General features: G+C 38.4%; 2 protein-coding genes across 2 annotated transcripts in view; both read right to left on the reverse strand.

Annotated features, from left to right (window-relative positions):
- Window positions 1-23,598, reverse strand: part of LOC142343159 (pre-rRNA-processing protein TSR1 homolog) — a 392,765-nt gene that overhangs the window by 349,730 nt on the left and 19,437 nt on the right. The gene's annotated exons all lie outside the window — the stretch shown is intronic.
- Window positions 16,382-23,598, reverse strand: part of LOC142343190 (uncharacterized) — a 93,419-nt gene continuing 86,202 nt past the window's right edge. The window contains exon 6 of the mRNA XM_075394912.1: window positions 16,382-17,275. Within this exon, the coding sequence (XP_075251027.1) occupies window positions 17,013-17,275 (263 nt within the window). The 3' untranslated portion in view covers window positions 16,382-17,012. The remainder of the gene's footprint in view (window positions 17,276-23,598) is intronic.

Below are 23,598 nucleotides of genomic sequence, written 5' to 3' on the forward strand. Positions count from 1 at the left end.
AAGTTAGATTTTCAAACGGTTTTTTCGTTGTTTTGCAAAATGTAATTTTAAAATATATTTTTCTCAAGCTAGTCAAGGAGTTGTTCAAATCTATTGTTACTACGAATCAAAGTTCCCCTATATCACTGGGATTCAAGACAAAAAGAATTTTTGACCTAGCTTGCTTAGGAAAAAAGTTAGATTTTCAAACGGTTTTTTCGTTGTTTCGCAAAATGTATTTTTAAAACATATTTTTTTCAAGCTAGTCAAGGAGTTGTTCAAATCTATTGTTACTGCGAATCAAAGTTCCCCTATATCACTGGGATCCAAGTCAAAAAGAATTTTTGACCTAGCTTGCTTAGGAAAAAAGTTAGATTTTCAAACGGTTTTTTCGTTGTTTTGCAAAATGTATTTTTAAAACATACTTTTTTTCAAGCTAGTCAAGGAGTTGTTCAAATCTATTGTTACTGCGAAACAAAGTTCCCCTATATCACTGGGATCCAAGTCAAAAAGAATTTTTGACCTAGCTTGCTTAGGAAAAAAGTTCGATTTTTAAACGGTTTTTTCGTTGTTTTGCAAAATGTATTTTTAAACTATATTTTTTTCAAGCTAGTCAAGGAGTTGTTCAAATCTATTTTTACTACGAATCAAAGTTCCCCTATATCACTGGGATCCAAGTCAAAAAGTATTTTTGACCTAGCTTGCTTAGGAAAAAAGTTAGATTTTCAAACGGTTTTTTCGTTGTTTTGCAAAATGTATTTTTAAAATATATTTTTTTCAAGCTTGTCAAGGAGTTGTTCAAATCTATTGTTACTACGAATCAAAGTTCCCCTATATCACTGGGATCCAAGTCAAAAAGAATTTTTGACCTAGCTTGCTTAGGAAAAAAGTAAGATTTTCAAACGGTTTTTTCGTTGTTTTGCAAAATGTATTTTTAAATTACATTTTTTTCAAGCTAGTCAAGGAGTTGTTCAAATCTATTGTTACTACGAATCAAATTTCCCCTATATCACTAGGATTCAAGACAAAAAGAATTTTTGACCTAGCTTGCTTAGGAAAAAAGTTAGATTTTCAAACGGTTTTTTCGTTGTTTTGCAAAATGTATTTTTAAAATATATTTTTTTCAAGCTAGTCGAGGAGTTGTTCAAATCTATTGTTACTGCGAATCAAAGTTCCCCTATATCACTGGGATCCAAGTCAAAAAGAATTTTTGACCTAGCTTGCTTTGGGAAAAAGTTAGATTTTCAAACGGTTTTTTCGTTGTTTTGCAAAATGTATTTTTAAAATATATTTTTTTCAAGCTAGTCGAGGAGTTGTTCAAATCTATTGTTACTGCGAATCAAAGTTCCCCTATATCACTGGGATCCAAGTCAAAAAGAATTTTTGACCTAGCTTGCTTAGGAAAAAGGTTAGATTTTCAAACGGTTTTTTCGTTGTTTTGCAAAATGTATTTTTAAAACAATTTTTCTTCAAGCTAGTCAAGGAGTTTTTTATATCGAGCGTTACTACAAATCGAAGTTCCCCTATATCGATAAAATCCAAATCATTTTTTTTGCTTTAGCTTGTTGTTTTATATATATATATATATATATATATATATATATATATATATATATATATATATATATATATATATATGTAATTTTCGGTATTGTATTGGTTTTTTTTAGCTATAGCTCTTCATTTCTCTTCAACAGTGAGTATTGAATTTGTATTTTTAAGGACCTCTTTGGCCTTGAAAAGGTGACCATACCTTACCAAGAGCCACAAACATAGTTTAAATAGCATTCAATCATATTTGGTGCTTTATTTGTACAAAAGGGTACTCAAACTTATGTTAAAAGTGCCCATGAACCTAGAAAATGCACCATTCTAACCCTCTGTCCAGAAAAAATCAAGTCTTGGATCCTTTCTGCCAAGAGAAATCCCAAGTCTTGTGTCTTGCCTGCCAAGAGGTCACCAAGTCTTGGTTGTACTCTGCACAGAGTGACCCAAGACTTGGACCTTCTCTTGGCAGAGAGACCCAAGACTTGGGATTTCTCTGGGCAGAGACCCCAAGTCTTGATTTTTCTCTGTCAATAGAAACCTCAGAGATCGACTCTGGAGTGTTCTCTTAGCAGCCTTGTATTTGACATGATCAGACTCTGAATCAGGCCTGGGACCTTGTCTGATTTTTTTCTGAATCAGGCCTGATGGTCTCTGGAGGCTCAGTACGGGACCGCTCACAACTCTCTACGATTAATATATTGATCGGCCAAAATTGACGGAATTAAAAAAAGAAAAAAAACCCATTTGAGTATATAGTTCTTCCTCCCACTAAAGTGGGGTCGGAACAGTTAAAATGAAATTCAACTAAAACACAATGGATCACCTGTTGCTGGCATCTAAAAATTCGAAACTGTTATTTAAAATCATCACACCGCAAAGTTATGAACCCAAAATCTTTTCCAAAATCCTACCTATCTCTTATTTTGGGTGTTAATACTGAAATTCTTTATCCGAGCTGTACGTTTTCCTAATTTTTCATGTTAATTATGCCAATAATATGACGGGTTAAAGGATTGAAATTTAAATGGAATGACAGATGGAAGAAATGATTTGGGGTGAAATTAATAAGGATGAAGAGGCGAGGCACTTTTTGTGTCATGTCCAATAATGTCATTACGGAGCAGCTATTTTACAACCCATGTTGAGGTCCCAGACGGAAAGTCGATATGTCCAGACCGTCCCAGACGGAAAGTGCCTATCACGTCTTTCCAATAGGATGTATTTCATATATTTGCTTCTTAGCCTCGCCTGCACTGTGAGAGGCATACAATTTCTGAAAAGTAGGCTCTGTATTTGCATCAAAGCTGTTCCTTTGACCAGGAGTACTTGAATTGATTGTTACACTCGGCTATAAATTAGGTTCTGTTGATCAGACAACAATGCAATCCACACAAAACCGCAAGAAATTTAAAAATGTACTAAACAATTACAGCTACCAAGACCTTTTTCAAGGTTTCGCTTTTGAGCCTAGAGCATGGAAGAAACGCATTTTCAGGCGGCAAGTCCAGGCACTTCCAACCCAATTTTGTTAAACTTTTAATGATTAACTCTCTTCATTAAAATTTCTATAGGTGCCAAAACAAACAATCGAAGTTTCAAATTCAAATCATAATCTCCCATAAGACATCTGGTCCAACTGTATTCAAACGGATCAAAGCAAAAAGCATCGTTAACTTACATAGGCAAATCTATCCGTATTTGTTAGCAGGTATTTTCTCTGAGCCAATTTTCGGCTCAGATCGGTCACCGATATGTTTTCGAAACATAATAATATTCCGCCTAAAAACAGCACAATCGATTTAGTTTACTAGTAGGCTCAACGAAAAACAGGTTAAAAGAACTTTTTCCGACCTTTCTACGTATACTAGAACGCATAAGACTTGCGTGGTTAAGAATGACCTAATACGTTTCTTGCTGCTTTATTTAAATTGTTCATTTCATTAAATAGAGCGTTGCTTATTTTGCTATTTACTCGCTAACATCCTCCGGCCCGGAAGAAGATGTTGGGAGGATCAATACAAGCGTAACGAGTGGGCGGACAAGCGATCCGGACGACGTGCGTACGACGGCCGAGTGAGCGACGCTGTTGTAGCCGTACCGAAGTTCTTTATTTCGAGCAGTTGGATAGTAACCCCTAGGGTTGCCTTCTTCAACGATCCAAACTAAATCACCGACCTTGAGGTGCTGCTCGGCAGGCGTATGCCACTTCGATCTACGATTCAGCGCAGGTACATACTCCTTAAGCCAACGTGCCCAAATTGCATTTGCGTAGGGCTGTGCACGGGCGTACCGCTTACGATGATCGAACTCGTCAACGCCAACGATGGACGGAGTTCCGATTGCTTGGTTAACAAGTAGGAAATGGTTAGGTGTTATTGAGCCTAAGTCGGACGGGTCAGCGCTTACGGGCGTTAACGGACGTGCGTTTAGTGCGTGTTCAACAAGATAAAAAGTAGTGTTCAACACCTCATCTGGGAAGCGGAGGATGGTGTGTACCGAGGAAGGTTAACAGTACATTCTTAAAACTACGGAACAACCTCTACCAGATGCCACCTTGGCGTGGTGCACTGGGCGGATTGAACCTCCACTTAATGCCCTTATGTGCAAGTTCCGCGGGGATGTTGAGCGTGTTCCATTTTTCAATACATTCAAGGAGCGCTTTCTCCGCTCCAATGAAGTTCGTACCATTATCCGACCAAATCATAGCAGGCTTACCCCGACGGGAGACGAACCACTCCACTCCCATTAAACAGGAACTAGTGTCCATGGACGGAACGACTTCAACATGGACAGCACGCGTAGTCAGACAAGTGAAGAGAAATACCCACCTCTTCTCGGTAGTCCGACGAACGGTGACGTAGAATGGGCCGAAGTAATCAACTCCGGTGTTGGTAAAAGGTGGAGACTCTTTGGGAGGTCTGCCATGATCGGTTGAATGGTTGCTGCACGGAACTTTCTACACAAGACGCAGTTTGATTTGATGGAACGCAGTGTGGAACGTAGTTTAAGGATGGCATGTTCCTGTACCTTTGACCGTAAGTAATCGATGCCCTGATGATGGTTCTTCAGACGAGTATGCCGCAGGAACAGTTTAACAAAGGTATGACGCGCATCCGGCACGATAGGATGCTTAGTGTCAAAGTCAATTTCCACTAGCCGTCGGAGTCGACCAGAAGAACGGATGAAGCCATGTGGCCCAATCAAGGGAGTAAACTGAGCAATGCGGCTGCTCCTCTTAACGGATTTATTGTCACCAAAATCCCTTCTTTCGGTATTAAAGGACTCTCATTGAACCAGGTACTGGAGACGACGCTCGGTTTCGTCAAACTCAACAGGGTCGGCTATGCTGCCGTCTAAGGTCCGGTAACTTTCATGAGATGGTAAAAGACGGAACAAATACGCGGTGACACGAAGTAATTTTTGATAAGAATTGAACTTACCAAACGGGATTAGATTAATGCTTTGATCCTTAAGGGGCTTGGTTACGAATGCGGCTAAAGATGAGTCATCATCTTGTTTCTTGGTTACAACGCCGAGCTTAATGTTATTAACGACGTCAGTATTTTGTACGAAAGGGAATTGCTTAGTTCTCAAGAAGTCAGGGCGCCTCACCCAGCTACTGGATTGCAAAACTTCAGCGGACATACCACGCGTATCAAAATCTGAGGGATTATCACAAGTGGTGACGTGGTTCCATTGGCCAACGCTGGTGTTCCTAGGATTTCACTAACACAATTTGCAATGAAAATAGGGTGTTTATTTGTTGAATTTATCCACTTCAAGACAATGGTACTATCTGTCTACATAAATACTTTATCCAGAGTAACTGTTATTGCTCGACAGATTTCCTCTTTTAAACGGGAAGAGATTTCCTTTTTTAAACCCACTTAAGCCCAAGCACGTGTACTGTTTCCTCCTTGGATGAAACCATGGTTTTCGGTTCAGTGGATTGAGCAGACCCATCCATTCGGTTAGCCAAATTTGGTACACTACTTACAAACTTAGTAAGCTTCAACCCAACTAGATGGAGAAGATGTACCAACTCCTTCGACCTACTGAGGGCCCTCTTGGGGGGATTCCACAGAATCTAACCATCCATGTAGAAGTTCTCAAGGACGGCTTTCCCGGCATCAGGATACCCCTTAGCATTATCATTTGCCGTGCGCTGAAGTGCTTTGTTGGCGCACGTGGGCGAATCCTTCGCTCCAAAGGTGTGGCGTGTATACTGGTGATGGACCATCCCACAAATGATAGCTGCTGATCACATGGTAACACTCCAAGTTGGAAAAACAATCCCTCGATGTCAGCGGATATGGCAATTGGATGTCGTCTGAACCGTACAAGTACATAAATTAGGTTTTGTAGCAAGTCAGGTCCAGTGAGTAATGAATTATTAAGAGAAGCGCCTTGGAATTTAGCTACTCCGTTTAATACTCTACGAACCTTGGCCGGCTTGTTCGGATTAACAACCGGATGTTGTAGGTACCACTCTCGTTCCGAGCCACTTTCCACCTTGTGAGCATCTTTGACCCTTACTACGTAGCCCTCGTCTGAGTCCTCGTTGATAGTATTCGAATAGTTCTTGCTTAAAGGCGGGTCCTTCGTCAGCCACTTTTCAAAAAAGATTTCAATTGAACCAGCGCTGAGAAGTAATTGTTCGGTAATTTGATGTTATCTTTGGCCTCTAGCATTCCGACGTCATATCCTTTTTCATTATGCACTGTGGTGTTCTCACGAAAATCATGCCTTTGTGCATCCGCGCCAGATCGTGTGTCTACTTGCTTAAGTGCGCCGTACGACTCCATATCATACTAAGATTTTACCTGGCGACTTAAAAACATGCTCCATATTTGCTTTAAAACAAGTCGAGACTAAACCAGAAGACGACGGTAGAGGGCCGCTTAGAACCCAACCTATAGGCAAGCGAACAGCGAAAAGCGAGCACTTCTCGTCAGCAGCGAAGTACTCTAACGGGCGGATGGCATGATACACTTCCTGTCCAAATCTCATCTCCATGTATCCAAAGCAGTATGTAACTGGGTCTAGAACTGCTAGGAGCGGGTATGTTTGCTGAACTGCTTAAATGTTGATCACGTCGGCGCCTACGTTCAAATCTTCCTTCACGTAAGGACTGACTTTAAATGATTCAAATGCTTGGTTGACGCGTGGTGTTACAGTCAGTTCAAGTTGTTTAGTGTCTACAACCTCCTCGGTACTTATACCCTTGACTGTTAGTTTCAATGTTGTTCCCGGCAAACGAGGTCTATTTGCAAGATCATTGGATACCCAAGAGTTACTGCAAGAAGTATCGCACAAATCTAAAGCCGTGGTATCTGCATCGGAAGAGCTCGTCAACTGTAATTCAGTCACCTGAAGGAGGCCGTTCAAATTACTCACAGATGACAAAATAGTAGCCTTACTCGATGATTGGACCCTAGAAGGTTTACTTTGACTTGCGCCAGCATCAGAATGACTATTGTTTGTGATTGAAAGAGATTTTGGTGGATTGACCTTCTCAGCTCCATGAAAAAGTGTATTGTGGAAGCTGCTGCCTCCGTCGTTCCTGCATTTCCTAGGATTTGGGCATTACCTGAACATATGTTTTTCTCACAAACATGAGAAGCACAGTTTTGCTTCCGCCACCACCTTTCTCGCTGAGTGGGAGACTTTTTAAATAACCGAAAATACCAGATACGGTGATTACCTTTACACGCAATGCAGCGAGTGGTTGGAGGTGATGCCGATATTGAGACTGGTCTCTGAGTGCCCTTAATTTGCGTATTAGCGGCAAAGGTTCTTGAGGCAACTTTTGGCTTGACTACTGAGTTGGTATTGTCCTCAGTTTTTTCCTTTGATGATGCTTGGCTTGTTTCATTAAGTTGTGAGCCTCGGTTTTTTGCTTTAACCAATCATTGAATTCAAGAGTTGCCGGCTTTACCCAATGCTTTTTGACCTTGGAAAGTGACCAAGACTCTTTCGTTTTGGAAATTTTTGCACTGACGTGTTATGGAGCGAGGCGCTCTTAAAGTCCGAGTCATATGAAAGACCCCAACAAGACCTGAAAATATTGCAGAATAGTCTACGATGTTATCACTATTGTGCATCTCAAGTGGTGGAAAAGAGCTGAGTTTGTCTAAGTGTGCACTTACTACTGCCTGGGTTTGGCCAAACTTACGTTCGAGTGTCTAAAGTGCGTCCTTATACATTGATCCACAGTATGCGAACTCAACGATGGCGGTTTTAGCTTTTCCAGTTAAAAGACTTTTTAAGTACGTTAACTTGACACAATTAGTCAAGGTTTGTGAGTCTAGGGCGCTTTTAAATTGTCCCAACCATTCAAGCCACTGCAGGGGATCACCATTGTACACTGACAATTTCCACTCGGGCAAAGCATCGTTCTTCTTACATGTGATTGCCTCCGCCAACTGCTTTATCAAATCCGAGGAGACCAAAGAAGGAGCCGAAGCTTTGGGATGCGGCAGGCCACTCCAACACAACGGGTTCGAAACGTTAGCTCCATAAGTTGGCGGGTTGATTCAGTAACAAAGTTGGGGTCGGTACCTGTGGAAGAACTAGTGATTCAGTTGCATGAAGTCTGCTGTTAAGTGATTTTGGAACCCGGTTGCTGCTTATACATGAAAGGAGGATCGTAGCGATGTAGAGACCTGATGGATGCTTAACGGGGTCGGTTGTACGGTGTTTATGTTAAAAGATGTACATACGAGTGGTTTAGCATTAGATGGGACTGCTGCTGGAAAACACGTTTGGATCCGGAGGAGCAGGAGCTGCGTGGGTTAGTGGGACGAAATTTTAGGGCTGGTACCTCTTTTATGGCGGCGGTGGATGAATTAATTGCGGTACAAAAACGTTTGCAGAGGAAATTAATTGAGCTGACGGAAAATGGGGTAACGGGTTGCCATGGGGTTCGCTACGGGATTAATGGCGTGTGGAGCATTAGCGAGTGCATTTAAAGGTGGTGAACGCGGATGGTTGACTAAGTTCAACTGTAAGGGCATGCTCGATCTGCGAAACATTTGGTGATCGAACTGTAAACCATCGAAGTGCATTGTAGTTTGAGGCAGTTGTCGGGCTGTGTTGGGGGCGATTAATTCAGCTGGCAAACCAAAGTTTATTGTTGGTGATGAAGGCGTGTATTGAGGCTGTTGCTGCTCTTGCATGTTGTTGTTTGCAACTTGTGCATTATTGGTTACATTGATTCTACTACTTGGTTCTTGCGGCTCATGGACAGGGAGGTTGATGTTAGCCTCAACTTGACCATCTGTATTGAGATTAGAGTGTGAATTTAGGGGTTGAGTTAAAGAAGGACGTGGGACAATTGCTTGGTTGCATTGAGCGATGGAACAAGAAAAGTGCAAACTCGGTTCATTTGCAACATCTGCCAAGTTCCCGGCCGGTGACGAATTGACCCAATCATGAACAAGTTTCTTGCTCTTGACTTATTTCTGTCAGTAAAGAGCTCGCTCGTTTTGCCTGCACTTGATCCGTCCGATGATGGTTTTGTCATCAACTCAATTTCCTCAAGGGCTGCAGCAGCTATTTGCTTGCGATGTTCTTCCAAAGTTGCGGTCTTTCCAATTTTTGCAATTGCGTTTGTGTTTCAATTTAAAGACGCTGTCTAGCAATGCGCAGCTCTACCTCATGCTGTTTCTCAAGTTCCTCCCTTTTAGTTCTTGATATTTCTAGGTCTCGTTGACGCTGAATTAATTTTTTGAGGAAGTCAAGCGTGAAATTGATCTTGAATGGTGAGGGGTATACTGCTCTAATGTCTCTTTAATTTGGACCGAATTGGTTTACCCTCCTCGAGCAGCAGATATTAACTCGTCAGTTTTCTTACTTACAAAATCTGACCATATTTCAATGTTTTTACAGGCAGCATCTGGATCTTCAGTCTTTTGTGCCAGATCAAAGAGCTCTTTGTTCCTATCAACTACTTTAGTAAAAGCATCCTTGCACTTCACAATCAGACGTTCGATCTTAACTTTCCTGTCTTGCTTGTCCAAAGCATTGTTAATTTCTCCAAAGATGTTATTAAATTCAGCCTCTAACTTTGCCCTCGTACTATAAAGTTTGCTGAACTTGTCCTGCAATGTTGTCATGACCTTATCAAAACAGGAACCAAAAGTTTAATTTGGTACTATAGCAAAAGTTCACACCTACACAACATAAATGGGTTAAATCAAACCCTATTATGACGGTTTGCCTAGCAAACCGCCAAAGAGCAGAGTTGTCTGTTGAGTAAAGTAGTACCCGGCAAAACAAAGAGCGGTGAGCGCAAAAAGCGCGACACGGGATAGATCGGGAGACGGGACGGACCGGAAGAGACGTCGAACGAGTAACGCACAACGCAACGGGAAACCGGACGGACGAACAGGAAAGTCAGGCGAACAGCGCGCAACGAAGCGGGAAAAATGGCACGAGTGGGGCTGAGACGTCAGGCGGAACGGCGCGCGAAGTGGTAAAACGGTACGGGCAAAACGGAAACGTCAGGAGGACGGCGCGCGAGGAAACGGAAAAACGGTACGGGCGGGACGGAAACGTCGAGCGGATAGCGCCCGAAGTGACAGAAAGCCGGGATAGCACGGGAGGAAGACGTTAAACCAGAAGCAAGAGGCGAGAAGAGCAATGCTAGCAGGCCACAGCAACAAACTCAACCAAACAAACTAGCCGTAACTCCAGAACAGACTTAGATCACACCCTAGAAAGACGGAGAGAAGCAACTTCCAGGCAAAATAGCACAAGACATTATGAGGCTTTATCTACCAAAATCAAAACAATTTACGGCAACGATTTAGTATAACCAAAAGTCGAAAAGGACAGGAAATTCATTAGCCGTAACTCAACAACAAAATTAAGTCACAACCTAGCAAACCACTATACCCAGACAACAAAAGTGCATACTACCAAAATTAATCAAGCAACAAATTGCTAGCAAACTAGGTTGGTGAAAGCTAAGAAACGAACCAGCCGTAACTCCAGAATGAGCTTAAGTCACACCCTAGCAAGCAACGAGACTAACAACCAACAAGCCTACTATCAGAAAAAAACTTACTCCAGCAAAAACAACATTCTACATCATACAACAGATAAACGGGGAGTAGAAAGAAACATGGCGCAACGGGAACAAAAAGACGGAAACGGAAAAATGAAATCAGATAACCTGCGGAAAACGAACGGTAGTTAATAACAAAAAACGGGGAGAGCAAAATATTTATTAAAGCGCTATTGGACAGAACCAACCACAAACTAACCCGCAACTCGCGAGTAAACTAAGTCACACCGCCAGTCAGCGGGTAGACCCCAACAACAACGCAAGACTAACAAACATTCGGGTTATCAGAGGCGTGGGTGAGTTCCGCCTCCTCGAACGCAAGACGGGTGCGAAGCGTTTTACGGCGGCGCTTAGAAAGTTTTCTCGGTCGGGAGCGTGTTATCAACGACCGGAGGTTGTTCTTATGTGCTAACGCTTAATGAGTGTTTTCAGCTTAAGCGCAGGCTTCTGATGTAACGCTTTGTATTCTTTAAGTAAACTAGGATCCTTCTGTTTACGTCTAGACACAATGTCTTTCACTATATGGATGGTGACTAGAGTGCTACGCTTGAGCTGATTGTAAATATCAGGAGTTCCCTCTCTGTGGCAATACACTATAGCTTCTATACGCTACTGATAATTTTCAAGCACTGCAATCAGCTGCAATGGTGTTAAAGGCTGAATATTATTGCTGCGATGACTTATTGTTCACCATATCATGCTAAATAACTAGGCGCTTTTTATCGCGGAAGAAATTACTCAATTGAAACTGAGCAGTTTTCGGATTTCCACAGCGTTAGTATTGAAACTCGAACCCGGTAATGCGTAAATCCCTTTTATAATGGTCTTGTAACGCTTGAGGCAAAGTTTTCATGGCGTGATGCAGTGAACTTGCAGCAAGTATGAAAACCATAATTTTCTGTACGACATTATTGGTGTGAGTTTTGCTCGAACTGCCAATCTTAATGAATTTCTGAGGAATTTTTTCACAATTAGTCAACTTTTTCAAACTTTTTTTGCCTCGCTTTTATGTCGAGAACAACAAAAACACCGCAATGTGATTATTTCTGGAATCGACTAAAATTTGTCAAAATCGTTGTTTTTCAAAAAGAAATGTGATGGTGGGTTATTGGTGACCGGGAGTGCTAAAGGGTTTTTTGATGCAACAATAACGATTAGAGTGTTTTTGGGGGTGCTAGGTTTGCGGGTAATATAAATCAATTCAAAACAACAATCAGAATTTTTTTTCAACATGAGAAACTTTTCTTGGATGAGTCTTACAGTTTTTGAGGCTGTTTTTTTCGGTCACTGAAATGCATCGCCGCCAGTCGCTTGCGTTGACCGTGATTCTCTTTCAGACATTTCTCAGGTAGAGCATCTATTCAAAATGCCAGCCCAGAGCATCTCTGGTGCAATAACGAGGTCCCGGTCGAAGCCTGAGTCTGACAACCAGGTCGCTTCCACACTATGCTTGTCCCCTTTTGCTCAAGAGTTGTCACTCCACCATGTGTTTAGAATAACGAAGTTTTAGCAAGTTTCAGGGGCTCGATGTTTATCTATAAAGTACTGCAATTGCTTGAAGGAAAATCTGACGGAGTAAACCTGACCGAGTAAATCTGACAGAGTAAACCTGACTGAGTAAATCTGACCGAGTAAATCTGGCGGAGTAAATCTGACGGAGTAAATCTTACAGAGTAAAACTGACGGAGTAAACCCGACCGAGTAAATCTGACAGAGTAAACCTGACGGAGAAAATCTGACGGAGTAAATCTGACAGAGTAAACCTGACCGAGTAAATCTGACGGCGTAAATCGGAGAAATTTCAATATCTAACTACAATAGACCCCACGGAGTCAACTCGTTTTGACTGTGCTTCCTTTTTCGTTGTCAAATGAAATGACTCTGTGCTTCTACTGGTTCGCTTCTATGTGCTCGCGGCACCAGAGTATAGGTGCGAAAACACACAATCGAAGATTTAAAACCAAATCATAATCTCCCATAAGACATCTGGTCCTACTGTATTCAAACAGACATAGGCAAATCTATATGTATTTGTTAGCAGGTATTTTGTCTGAGCGGATTTTCGGCTCAGATCAGCCACCGATATGTTTTCGAAACATAATAATATTCCGCCTAAAAACAGCACAATCGATTTAGTTTATTAGTAGGCTCAACGAAAAATATGTTTAAAAACGTTTTCCGACCTTTTTACGTATATTAGAACGCATAAGACTTGCGTAGTTACGAATGACGTAATACGTTTCTTGCTTCTTTATTTAAATTTTTCATTTCATTAAATAGAGCGTTGCTCATTTTGCTATTTACTCGGTAATACTTGGACAAAATTATGTTAGATAATTATGTTGGTAAATTGTGTTTCTGATTTCAAACACGTTAAATTAATATTGGGAATGATATCTCATAGGATATTCTAGGACAAAAATTATTGTTTATCACAATAAAAATCTTAATTTTCTTTTATTTATCCTGAATAGCAACTTAATTAACACCTAAATTTTTCTCAGAGTACATTGATCTTGTTTGGCTCTTCTGTTAATTATTCCTATAAAATCCCGCCATAAACAGTCGTGAACCGCGATAATAAAGTAAATGTTATTTTGGATGCTGCACAATTTTGCGTAGTATTTGATTTTTCTCGATATGCTTTACAATTTTAGTCTGCCTTTATTCTTCACGGATAATATACACCTTAAATAATAATCAAGATGGACGTCAATTTACACTTAATCTACCAGGACAGTGAGATTAAATTCCCAAAAATTGCATTTAATCTGTGGCCATTTCATTTCAATGGCATATCCTTGCATTATTATGATAAATTATTAAACAAAACCGACTAACATCGGATCGGTTGCTCTCGAACTAGCAGGTGCTCAAATCTATCGACAAATGCTGCATTCGCGTGGGGGGGGGGGGGTTGAGAAACAAGTCACTACCGGGGGCTTTAAATGTCAGAGGTCATTGTACACCACTATAAACAGTAATAAAAATTGAAGTGGTAATTACACAAATTTTGGCTCATTTGACCTGACTTTTGGTAGTGAACTGCCGCCACTTGATTTTAGCTTCCGACACTTGTGAATGAGAGAGACATCTAGCTCACGCAAAAAAGCCAAAGGTCGTAAAAGAAACTACAAAAGTCTAAACGGCAACACGAAACTTTTGCATAAAAATACCAACACGTTTACAATAATTGCTTCAAACTTCCTTCGAGATCAATTAAAATGTATATTTTATGAAGAAACGAGCTTTTTGGCCTGTTTTAACGTTTTCAGGTATAACACTGCTCTTTTGAAAACGCATCTAAGTAATTCTCTTTAGCTCTTTACATGAAAAATTTGTCTTAGCAAGTGAGTCTGTAAAAGTTCTGGTTATGTTGAAAGTAAGTCCTTCAAGGTAATTGAGGCAATGAAAAAGTTTCTATTGAGGTCAAACACCACATATTTGGTCGAATACTTTACACTGCATATTTCAACCCTTTAATAGCTGATTTTTGTTTTGCTTCAGTAATGATGGCTTTGCATTTCTGCTTTCTTTAATATTATGACGATAATGACCTTTTTAATATCACGATTCCACACTCAGTAACTTGACTGCTCCAGTTGACTTTTTGACCTTGAATGACCCATTAAAAGAAATTACAATAGGGATAAAATTCTATACACGCTTTAAAAAGTTGTTTTCATTGTATATATTTTTCTTGAAATTGACTGTCTTTCGACTTCTCAAACCAGCAATAAAATTTTAGTAATTGCTATGTTTTGCCAACTGGATAGTTTCTAGCAATCACGGTAAGATTACACGTCTCAATTCTTTGATGCAGGATACAGCGTGTTGTTTAAATTTTAAATCCAGGTTTTTGTATATGTACGTCAAACATTGCCTCAAAGTTTTTGAATTTTGCATTATTTTAGCGTCAGAATTATAAAGGTCGGGTGAGGGTATCACTCTAAGTTTAGTTCATGTAGTTGATTTTCTACGAATTGCTAGTTTTTCTCTGAGTAAATGTTATTCTCAGTGTTCTCATTTTCCGTTTATCAGCTGTGGTACTGCTAAACAATTTTCAGAAAGTTTATTACATACAAACAGAGATGCTAAGAAATTAGGAAAAGGCATGTGATGTCTTTCTGCGTGTTCAGACAAATAAAGCAGTGTGTCATAAAAAACAACACGTGATAACTGCTTCAAGCCCTCTTCCGTGGGAACATTTTAAAAAAGTTTGAAAGCTTTGATTTTTTTGGCTTATTTAAAACGTTTGTTAGGACAATCTCCAGAATTATTGTTTGACTGGAAATTCGAAACTTTTAGGGCACAAATCGTGTGGATTGAAGAATATTGGATCAGATGATCATCTATTCTGTGAATTTATTGAGCAAACAGACTCCGAACTGAACTCTCTTCAGCAAAAAAAAACATACCCGGCAGATTGCCGGAAAATAGCCGCCGTTGATTCTAATAAGCATGACTGGGATTGAAAGAATAGAAGATATTGAAAAAAAAGATTTTTGTATAGAAACATTTTTTAAGTCCGATTTATTTTGATGGCATTTCGTAGTTGAACATAACGTACTTCTGTTTCTTAGAGAGAGGCTACAGGTGCTACTATCAATACCAATAAGCATTAGAGATGGTAACTAAGACTTATAGGAACGAAGTTTAAATAGCGGGCATCTAAAATTGGGCTTTATGGGTTTAGCTCGTTTCTACTTCTGACTTCAATTTTTTATACTGACTCTGTTCATTTTGAATTGCTTTGCTGAGCAACTGATGTTGAAAATCACTTTCAGCAGAATGAGTGAAGAGAGAAACTAGCCTAGAGAAGTCAAAAAGTTTTCACGCAAAATGTTGAAAAAGCGGCAAAATGAGGTAAAGCGAAACATTTTTTTATTCGACGAAGTAAAAAAACATAGCAGGACAAGTCCTGACGTACAATTCAAAGAATTTTCATTGACTAAACAGAAAAACTAGACCTAGAATGAACTATGAGTGAAATGCGAAAACCATTTTAGAAAAAATCAGATAAAAAATAAGAAAAAACAGACAATCAATGTCAAAATGCCGCATGTGAACCAAAAAAACCACTAGCGAGAAATGAAAAATTAATTCAAACAAAAAACTAGGTCTAGAATGAGCTGTGAATAGATTGGGAAAAACATTTAGAAAAAAATCCGATCCAAAAAATCGAAAAAACAGTAAAAATCAGAGTGAAATTGCCGCATGTGAACAAAAAACCACTACCGAGAAACCGAATTTTTGTTCAAACACCGTTTTCTCACTCTACTTTAAAATTAGAGCGAAAAAAATTCACGCCGCAAAACCACTCGCTTTTTCGCTTCATTTCCTGTTTCGGCGTGACCAAAATAACTACTCCAATTTGACTTCAAAAATCATGAAAATGTGTGAACAGATCTTAAAAAAAAAGACAGCGCCCCAATACAATTCGAATTCTTTGAATTGTAAAAAAAATAGGAGCGCTATAATAGCCGGCTGAGAAGATGAGGGCGGCTATTAAACAGCTATTTCTCCAAATTTGTATGCCAAAGACATTTTTACTATGTGTACTAGTCTGATTTCGGCTAATTATTTTGTTGCCACTATAATTGAAGTAATAATTCAGCTTTTACATTAAGAGGTCAGTCGGTTAAAAATAAACAGAAAGAATTAGGTAAATCTAGTTTGAGTGACGAAATAAGTATCTCTCTATTGATAATTTTTAAGGCTATAAAAAGAGCCCTTCTGGGGTCTGTACTAGAAAAATCGGAGGAAAGTGAGCAATAAAAGAAGTCGATTGAAGAATACTGTAAATTCACTAAACATTTGCTATTTGTGTATAATTTGGAAAAATAGACAATTTGATAATATTGATATAATGGATAGTTTGTCGTGGTTCGAAGGAACAGCATAACTGCACTTTAGGATGTATATGTTGACAGAAAATTGCTCAATAATCAATCAATCTACTGACACAATAAGTATATATACAATAATCGCGCAATGAGAATTGTTAGCAAAAACTCAGAAAAGCAGTAACAAGTGAATAAATTCAGAACAATTTTATGTACAACAATCAGGGTGGTTTTGAAAAAGCTCTAAAAGGAAAAAATAAAATGACAAGCAGAACGCATCAGATGTAATTTTGGAGCATAATAACGGAAACCTCAGAATTCTAGACAAACTGACGAAATTTCAGAGATTCATGACACCCAATAACAACCCAAATTTAGTTGATAAAAGTTCAATAATCTAATTCTCGGTGGGCGAGTTTTTGCTACAGTCCGAAACAACTTAACTCCAAAATCTTAACTGAAAATGCTACCACATCAACAAGATAACTCTCAAATTTCCTTAAATTTTCGCGAGTATATACTCGTGGATTTGTCGATTATCCGCTTTGGTAGGTTTCGATAGACTATAATCAGGGATTTTGTCGAGTGGACCTTAGGTGGCTTGCGCGTGGGTCACTGGCAGAATTGTTTGATGCGGAGGGGGTGGCGTTGCGATTGAAGCATATGGCCAGGCAGAAAGCACAACAGCAGCAGGTCATGGCCAGAGCACAGAATATGTAGACAGTGGTGATGGACCAGAAGGCGAACAGATAGACTAGTTTGTCACAGTAGTTCTTGCTAAGAGGATCATCGTAATTCACGTCGTTGTACTCCCTGTACACCCAAATATTCCCTGTTCAAAACACAACATCACCCTAACGTCATTATAGTTAATTTCAACGCATCTTTTACATAGCAAAATATGTGCAGCTTAATTCACTGATGCTCAAATGAAATATTACTTATTAGCACATTCCGTTCAAATAAACGTTTGAAAAAAGTCCAATTTAGATAAAATTGAGCCATATTAATCATGTAGAATTCAATGACCATTATAATACAAACCACTCTTAGCGCAACCTGCGATCAACTTATTGCAAAAGTCATGAGAGGCTAGGGCAAAACAAAATTAACTTAGTCAGAACCTAAAAGATAACTTAAAAAGGGAAGATAAAACTATTGTAAATCCGCAACAATTGGACATTAGGTTGTATGGGACCAATCTCGTTTTTTTAAACAATTCTGAGAGTCAGAATGCAGATCAGATGGCCCAGTTAACCCAAAACAAAAGCCATTAGATCCTCGGTCAACTCAAAATGAATTGAGTCAATGTAAGAAAACAGCATCAGACCGTATGGAAAAAATCTAGTTTTTTTCTAAACAATCACAAGTTAGAATAAAGCTCAGATGGCCCCGCGCAGTATAATCACAATGTGTGTTCAGTACAAAGAGTCATCTAAGTGCAATGACAACTCAAAGCAACAAACACACTTCTCAGAGAAGGCAGTCATCATAGCAGATACAAACACTCAGGGTTGAAATAACGACACACTAACATAGCCTGCGAGTAAATTAGGATCCAACTTGTTAATCAATGACATGAGACCAAGATAGTTGAACATCAAATCATGAACATCAAATCATGAACATCAAATCATGAACATCAAATCATGAACAAAAAATTGCTTCCAACTCCATCACTTCGTAAAGGAAATGATGCAACATAAGAGGGCCGATGAGACCTGCCAACGAAATGATTGAGTTGGAAGCAATTTTTTATTCATGATTTGATGTTCATGATTTGATAAGACTACGAAAAAAGACAAACAACAAAATCAAGTAAACAATTTGAATACAAAACTCAATTTCTATTTTTTGAAAAACATACCGAAGTCAAAATAGAGTCAAATAAAACCTGAAATAAACGAATTATTTTGTACTTCACAAGAAAAAAAACATGGACTCGGGACTTAACGAGACTCGAAATAGAAGGAAAATAGCGGACGAGTTGCCAGATAAAACCTGCGAATTATACTATTTCGACGTAATTACAACTGACAAAATGTATCAAAAAATTTCTCAGTTCCAATTCTTCAAACAAAGTTCAGAGTTCCAATCAACTTGAAGAATTAATGTTAATCGAGCCCAATGAAATTTTAAATTTGAGATGAACCCTCTTGACCTTCAATTATAACTACTATCTTTAATTTAACCTCTATTACTGAAGCAAAAGCAAGTCATGCATTTAGCAATATCTTACCACACAATCTAATCACCTAAAAACCCCACAAAACAGACAGTAACAAACAATGACTGTCACAAAACAAATTGGAAAAGGAGCAAATCGCCGACTTGACATTTTCATGCGTTTTCAAACGGTCGCAATAAAAGAACTTTAATTTCCTCGAATACACATAAGAATAAAATGCAAATGGTAAAGAGGCAATCTAAAGTTAAGAATACATCGTTATGTAAAATTTTAAAAAAACACATTAACTTAGTTATTTAAAGAACTTGACCTAAAATAAAAATTAGGTTATAAATATACCGGACAATTTCTGATTTACTGTTCAACAAATGTTCATCGAAAAAACATAGGACAAATTGGTCTCGAACGACTGACAGGGCTTCATTCTTATCTAACCTGCTTCAGAGAGGGGTGGGGGTATAAGCTGGATTAAGTTAAGGGAATAGGTTTACCAAGTGACTTCAAATGATGTTACTGGAGCTCATTTACACGACTATTAGATTTGACGTCAAAAAAATTTAAAAACAAACAATTTCTCTGCGCTTTTCAATAAAATTTTTGTAGCAAAGCCCGTCAATTAATTTAATCTATGAGAAAGCAATTTAGATCTCAGCTTGATAAAGTCACTCGCAATTAAAACGCTCAAATGAACGTTTTGCAAAAGAATCACACGAATACCATTAAAATCTTTCACATTTCGTTTGAGAACAATTACACACCAGATCTGTAGGTATCAACGGTTGCAGTATAAGATGAAACAATTTTGAAAACAAGTAAATAGAACTATATTTAAAACATAACCGACTAAACATCGGAAGAATTGCTCTCGAACGATTAGTGGGAGCTCAAATCAACTGCAACACTTGCTTCAGTCGGGGGGGGGGGGGCTAAATGGGACTAAGAAGTTCAATAGTGGGCTTCAAATAACAGAGGTTAAGATGCACCACTATTAAGATTTAAAGTGAAAAATGGCACCAGTTTCGGCGCACTTTTCATTTGACTAGTATAAATTGCCGCCAATTGAGTTCAGCTGCTTGAAATTGTGATTGAGAGAATTTTAGATCATGCGAAACGCAAAAAGTCAAGGGCGTAAAAGTCACTCGAAAAAGTCAAAATTGTCGAGCAAAAATTTTGCATAAAAAAGACACATGTTTACTTCGTTCAAGAGCAATTAAAAACTGTAACAACCAAACATAACCGACTAACGTCGGGCGAATTGCTTTCAAACAACTCGCGGCCGGTTAGCTTAGTCAGTAGCTAATTGCGGCTTAAGGAGGCCAGCTGTAGCTCAATTGAGGGTCTTGAGAATGGTTTTCAGTGGGAGGGGGAGGAGGTCAAACAATAAAAACCGCCATTCACACCTTGAGTTCCAGTGAATTGCATACTTGAGACTAGTGAGTTCTAACGCCCTAAAAAACTTAATGTCCTCCCAGCTTTACCGGTTTATCCCGTTCTTGAAAAATTGGCGCTGAAAAATGGCGTAAAAACGACCAGCAGGACTAATATTATTGATCCAATATTTGTTCAAGAACAATTTAAAAATCTTACTTTCTACTGTTGAATAAGCATGCAAATTTTTAAAATGATGAACTTTAATCAAAAACAATGTTTCAATATTTTATCAAACTTTTCAGTCATTTTTCTGAAAAAAATTGTCTCAAAAATTAATCTCAATTACAACAATTGCAACCATACTGCGAAAAGAAAATGTGGGAAAAACGTGAACATCTGGTCACTCGATTAGAAAAACTTCGCGTTGCAGCTAGCAGAGTAAAACTTAATCAACAGAGCTACCGTGGCTTTCTGAACTCACAACCTATAATTGAACGGCAAGAAAAAAAGATTCGCAACAGATTGTGGAAAACGACGACGTAAAAATAATACGCAACATGAGGCCTGCCAATGATACGACTACGAAAAAAGACAAACAACAAAATCAAATAAACAATTGGAGTCCAAAACTCAATTTATTTTTTGAAAAACATAACGAAGTCAAAACAGCGTCAAACAAAACCTGAAATACACAAATTTTGGATTTCACAAGAAAAAAACATGGACTCGGGACTTAATGAGACTCGAAATAGCAGGAAAATAGCGGATGAGTTGCCAGACAAAACCTGCGAAGTATACTCTTTCGACGCAATTACAACTGACAAAATGTATCAAAAAATTTCTCAGTTCCAATTCTTCAAACAAAGTTCTGAGTTCCAATCAACATGAAGATTTAATGTTAGTCGAGCCCCATGAAATTTTAAATTTGAGATCGAACTCTCTTGACCTTCAATTATAAGTATTATCTTTAATTTAACCTCCATTACTGAAGCAGAGGTAAGTCATGCATTTAGCAATATCTTATCACACAATCTTATCACCTATAAACCCCAAAACACAGACAGTAACAAATAATGACAGTCAAAAAACAAATTGGAAAAAATTAATCTCAATTACAACAATTGCAACCACACTGCGAAACGAAAATGTGGGAAAAACGTGAACATCTGGTCACCCGATTAGAAAAACTTCACGTTGCAGCTAGCAAAGTAAAACTTAATCAACAGAGCTACCGTGGCTTTCTGAACTCACAACCTATAATTGAACGGCAAGAAAAAAAGATTCGCAACAGATTGTGGAAAACGACGACGTGACGTAAAAATACTACAACGGAGAAAAGCTCTACATTTTGAAGGATCTAGAATTCTTACATGGCGCAAAAATGGCAAAAAAAACAAATGTCTTAGCAAAAAGAACACCGAGAAAGAATAAACAAAGGGGAATTTGCAATAAGAAAACACAAAATGAAATAACGGTATGAAAATTTAAAAATGATCCGAAAAGTACAAAAGCACTAAGTACAAAATGTCAAAAAAGCTCTTACTTGGATAAAATAAAGTTCAAAAAATTCAACCGCCGTGCCAGCGTTTAATCAGAGCGGCCATAAGGGACAAAAAAATAATTTTTGGAAGACTGAGGGTCAAAATCTTTAACTCCGTTAAAATTTTTTCAAATTTAATTGCAAAAAGCAAATAGACACATGTTTACTTCGTTCAAGAGCAATTAAAAACTTTAACAACCAAACATAACCGACTAACGTCGGGCGAATTGCTTTCAAACAACTCGCGGCCGGTTAGCTTAGTCAGTAGCCAATTGCGGCTTAAGGAGGCCAGCTGTAGCTCAATTGAGGGGCTTGAGAATGGTTTTCAGTGGGAGAGGGAGGAGGTTAAACAATAAGAACCGCCATTCACACCTTGAGTTCCGGTGAATTGCATACTTAAGAGACTAGTGAGTTCTAACGCCCTAAAAAAACTTAATGTCTTCCCAGCTTTACCTGCTTATCCCGTTCTTGAAGACAAAAAGTCATATGGTCAGACAGAAAACGATCAGTTGAAAAATTGGCGCTGAAAAATGGCGTAAAAACGACCAGCAGGACTAATATTATTGATCCAATATTTGTTCAAGAACAATTTAAAAATCTTACTTTCTACTGTTGAATAAGCATGCAAATTTTTAAAATGATGAACTTTAATCAAAAACAATGTTTCAATATTTTATCAAACTTTTCAGTCATTTTTCTGAATAAAATTGTCTCAAAAATTAATCTCAATTACAACAATTGCAACCACACTGCGAAAAGAAAATGTGGGAAAAACGTGAACATCTGGTCACTCGATTAGAAAAACTTCGCGTTGCAGCTAGCAGAGTAAAACTTAATCAACAGAGCTACCGTGGCTTTCTGAACTCACAACCTATAATTGAACGGCAAGAAAAAAAGATTCGCAACAGATTGTGGAAAACGACGACGTAAAAATAATACGCAACATGAGGCCTGCCAATGATACGACTACGAAAAAAGACAAACAACAAAATCAAATAAACAATTGGAGTCCAAAACTCAATTTATTTTTTGAAAAACATAACGAAGTCAAAACAGCGTCAAACAAAACCTGAAATAAACAAATTTTGTATTTCACAAGAAAAAAACATGGACTCGGGACTTAATGAGACTCGAAATAGCAGGAAAATAGCGGACGAGTTGCCAGACAAAACCTGCGAAGTATACTCTTTCGATGCAATTACAACTGACAAAATGTATCAAAAAATTTCTCAGTTCCAATTCTTCAAACAAAGTTCTGAGTTCCAATCAACTTGAAGATTTAATGTTAGTCGAGCCCCATGAAATTTTAAATTTGAGATCGAACTCTCTTGACCTTCAATTATAAGTATTATCTTTAATTTAACCTCCATTACTGAAGCAGAGGTAAGTCATGCATTTAGCAATATCTTATCACACAATCTTATCACCTATAAACCCCAAAACACAGACAGTAACAAATAATGACAGTCAAAAAACAAATTGGAAAAAATTAATCTCAATTACAACAATTGCAACCACACTGCTAAACGAAAATGTGGGAAAAACGTGAACATCTGGTCACCCGATTAGAAAAACTTCACGTTGCAGCTAGCAAAGTAAAACTTAATCAACAGAGCTACCGTGGCTTTCTGAACTCACAACCTATAATTGAACGGCAAGAAAAAAAGATTCGCAACAGATTGTGGAAAACGACGACGTGACGTAAAAATAATACAACGGAGAAAAGCTCTACATTTTGAAGGATCTAGAATTCTTACATGGCGCAAAAATGGCAAAAAAAAACAAATGTCTTAGCAAAAAGAACACCGAGAAAGAATAAACAAAGGGAAATTTGCAATAAGAAAACACAAAATGAAATAACGGTATGAAAATTTAAAAATGATCCGAAAAGTACAAAAGCACTAAGTACAAAATGTCAAAAAAGCTCTTACTTGGATAAAATAAAGTTCAAAAAATTCAACCGCCGTGCCAGCGTTTAATCAGAGCGGCCATAAAGGACAAAAAAAATAATTTTTGGAAGACTGAGGGTCAAAATCTTTAACTCCGTTAAAATTTT

The sequence above is a fragment of the Convolutriloba macropyga genome, chromosome 1 (genome assembly GCF_964194025.1).
Source record: "Convolutriloba macropyga chromosome 1, txConMacr16.3, whole genome shotgun sequence".
NCBI lineage: Eukaryota > Metazoa > Xenacoelomorpha > Acoela > Convolutidae > Convolutriloba > Convolutriloba macropyga.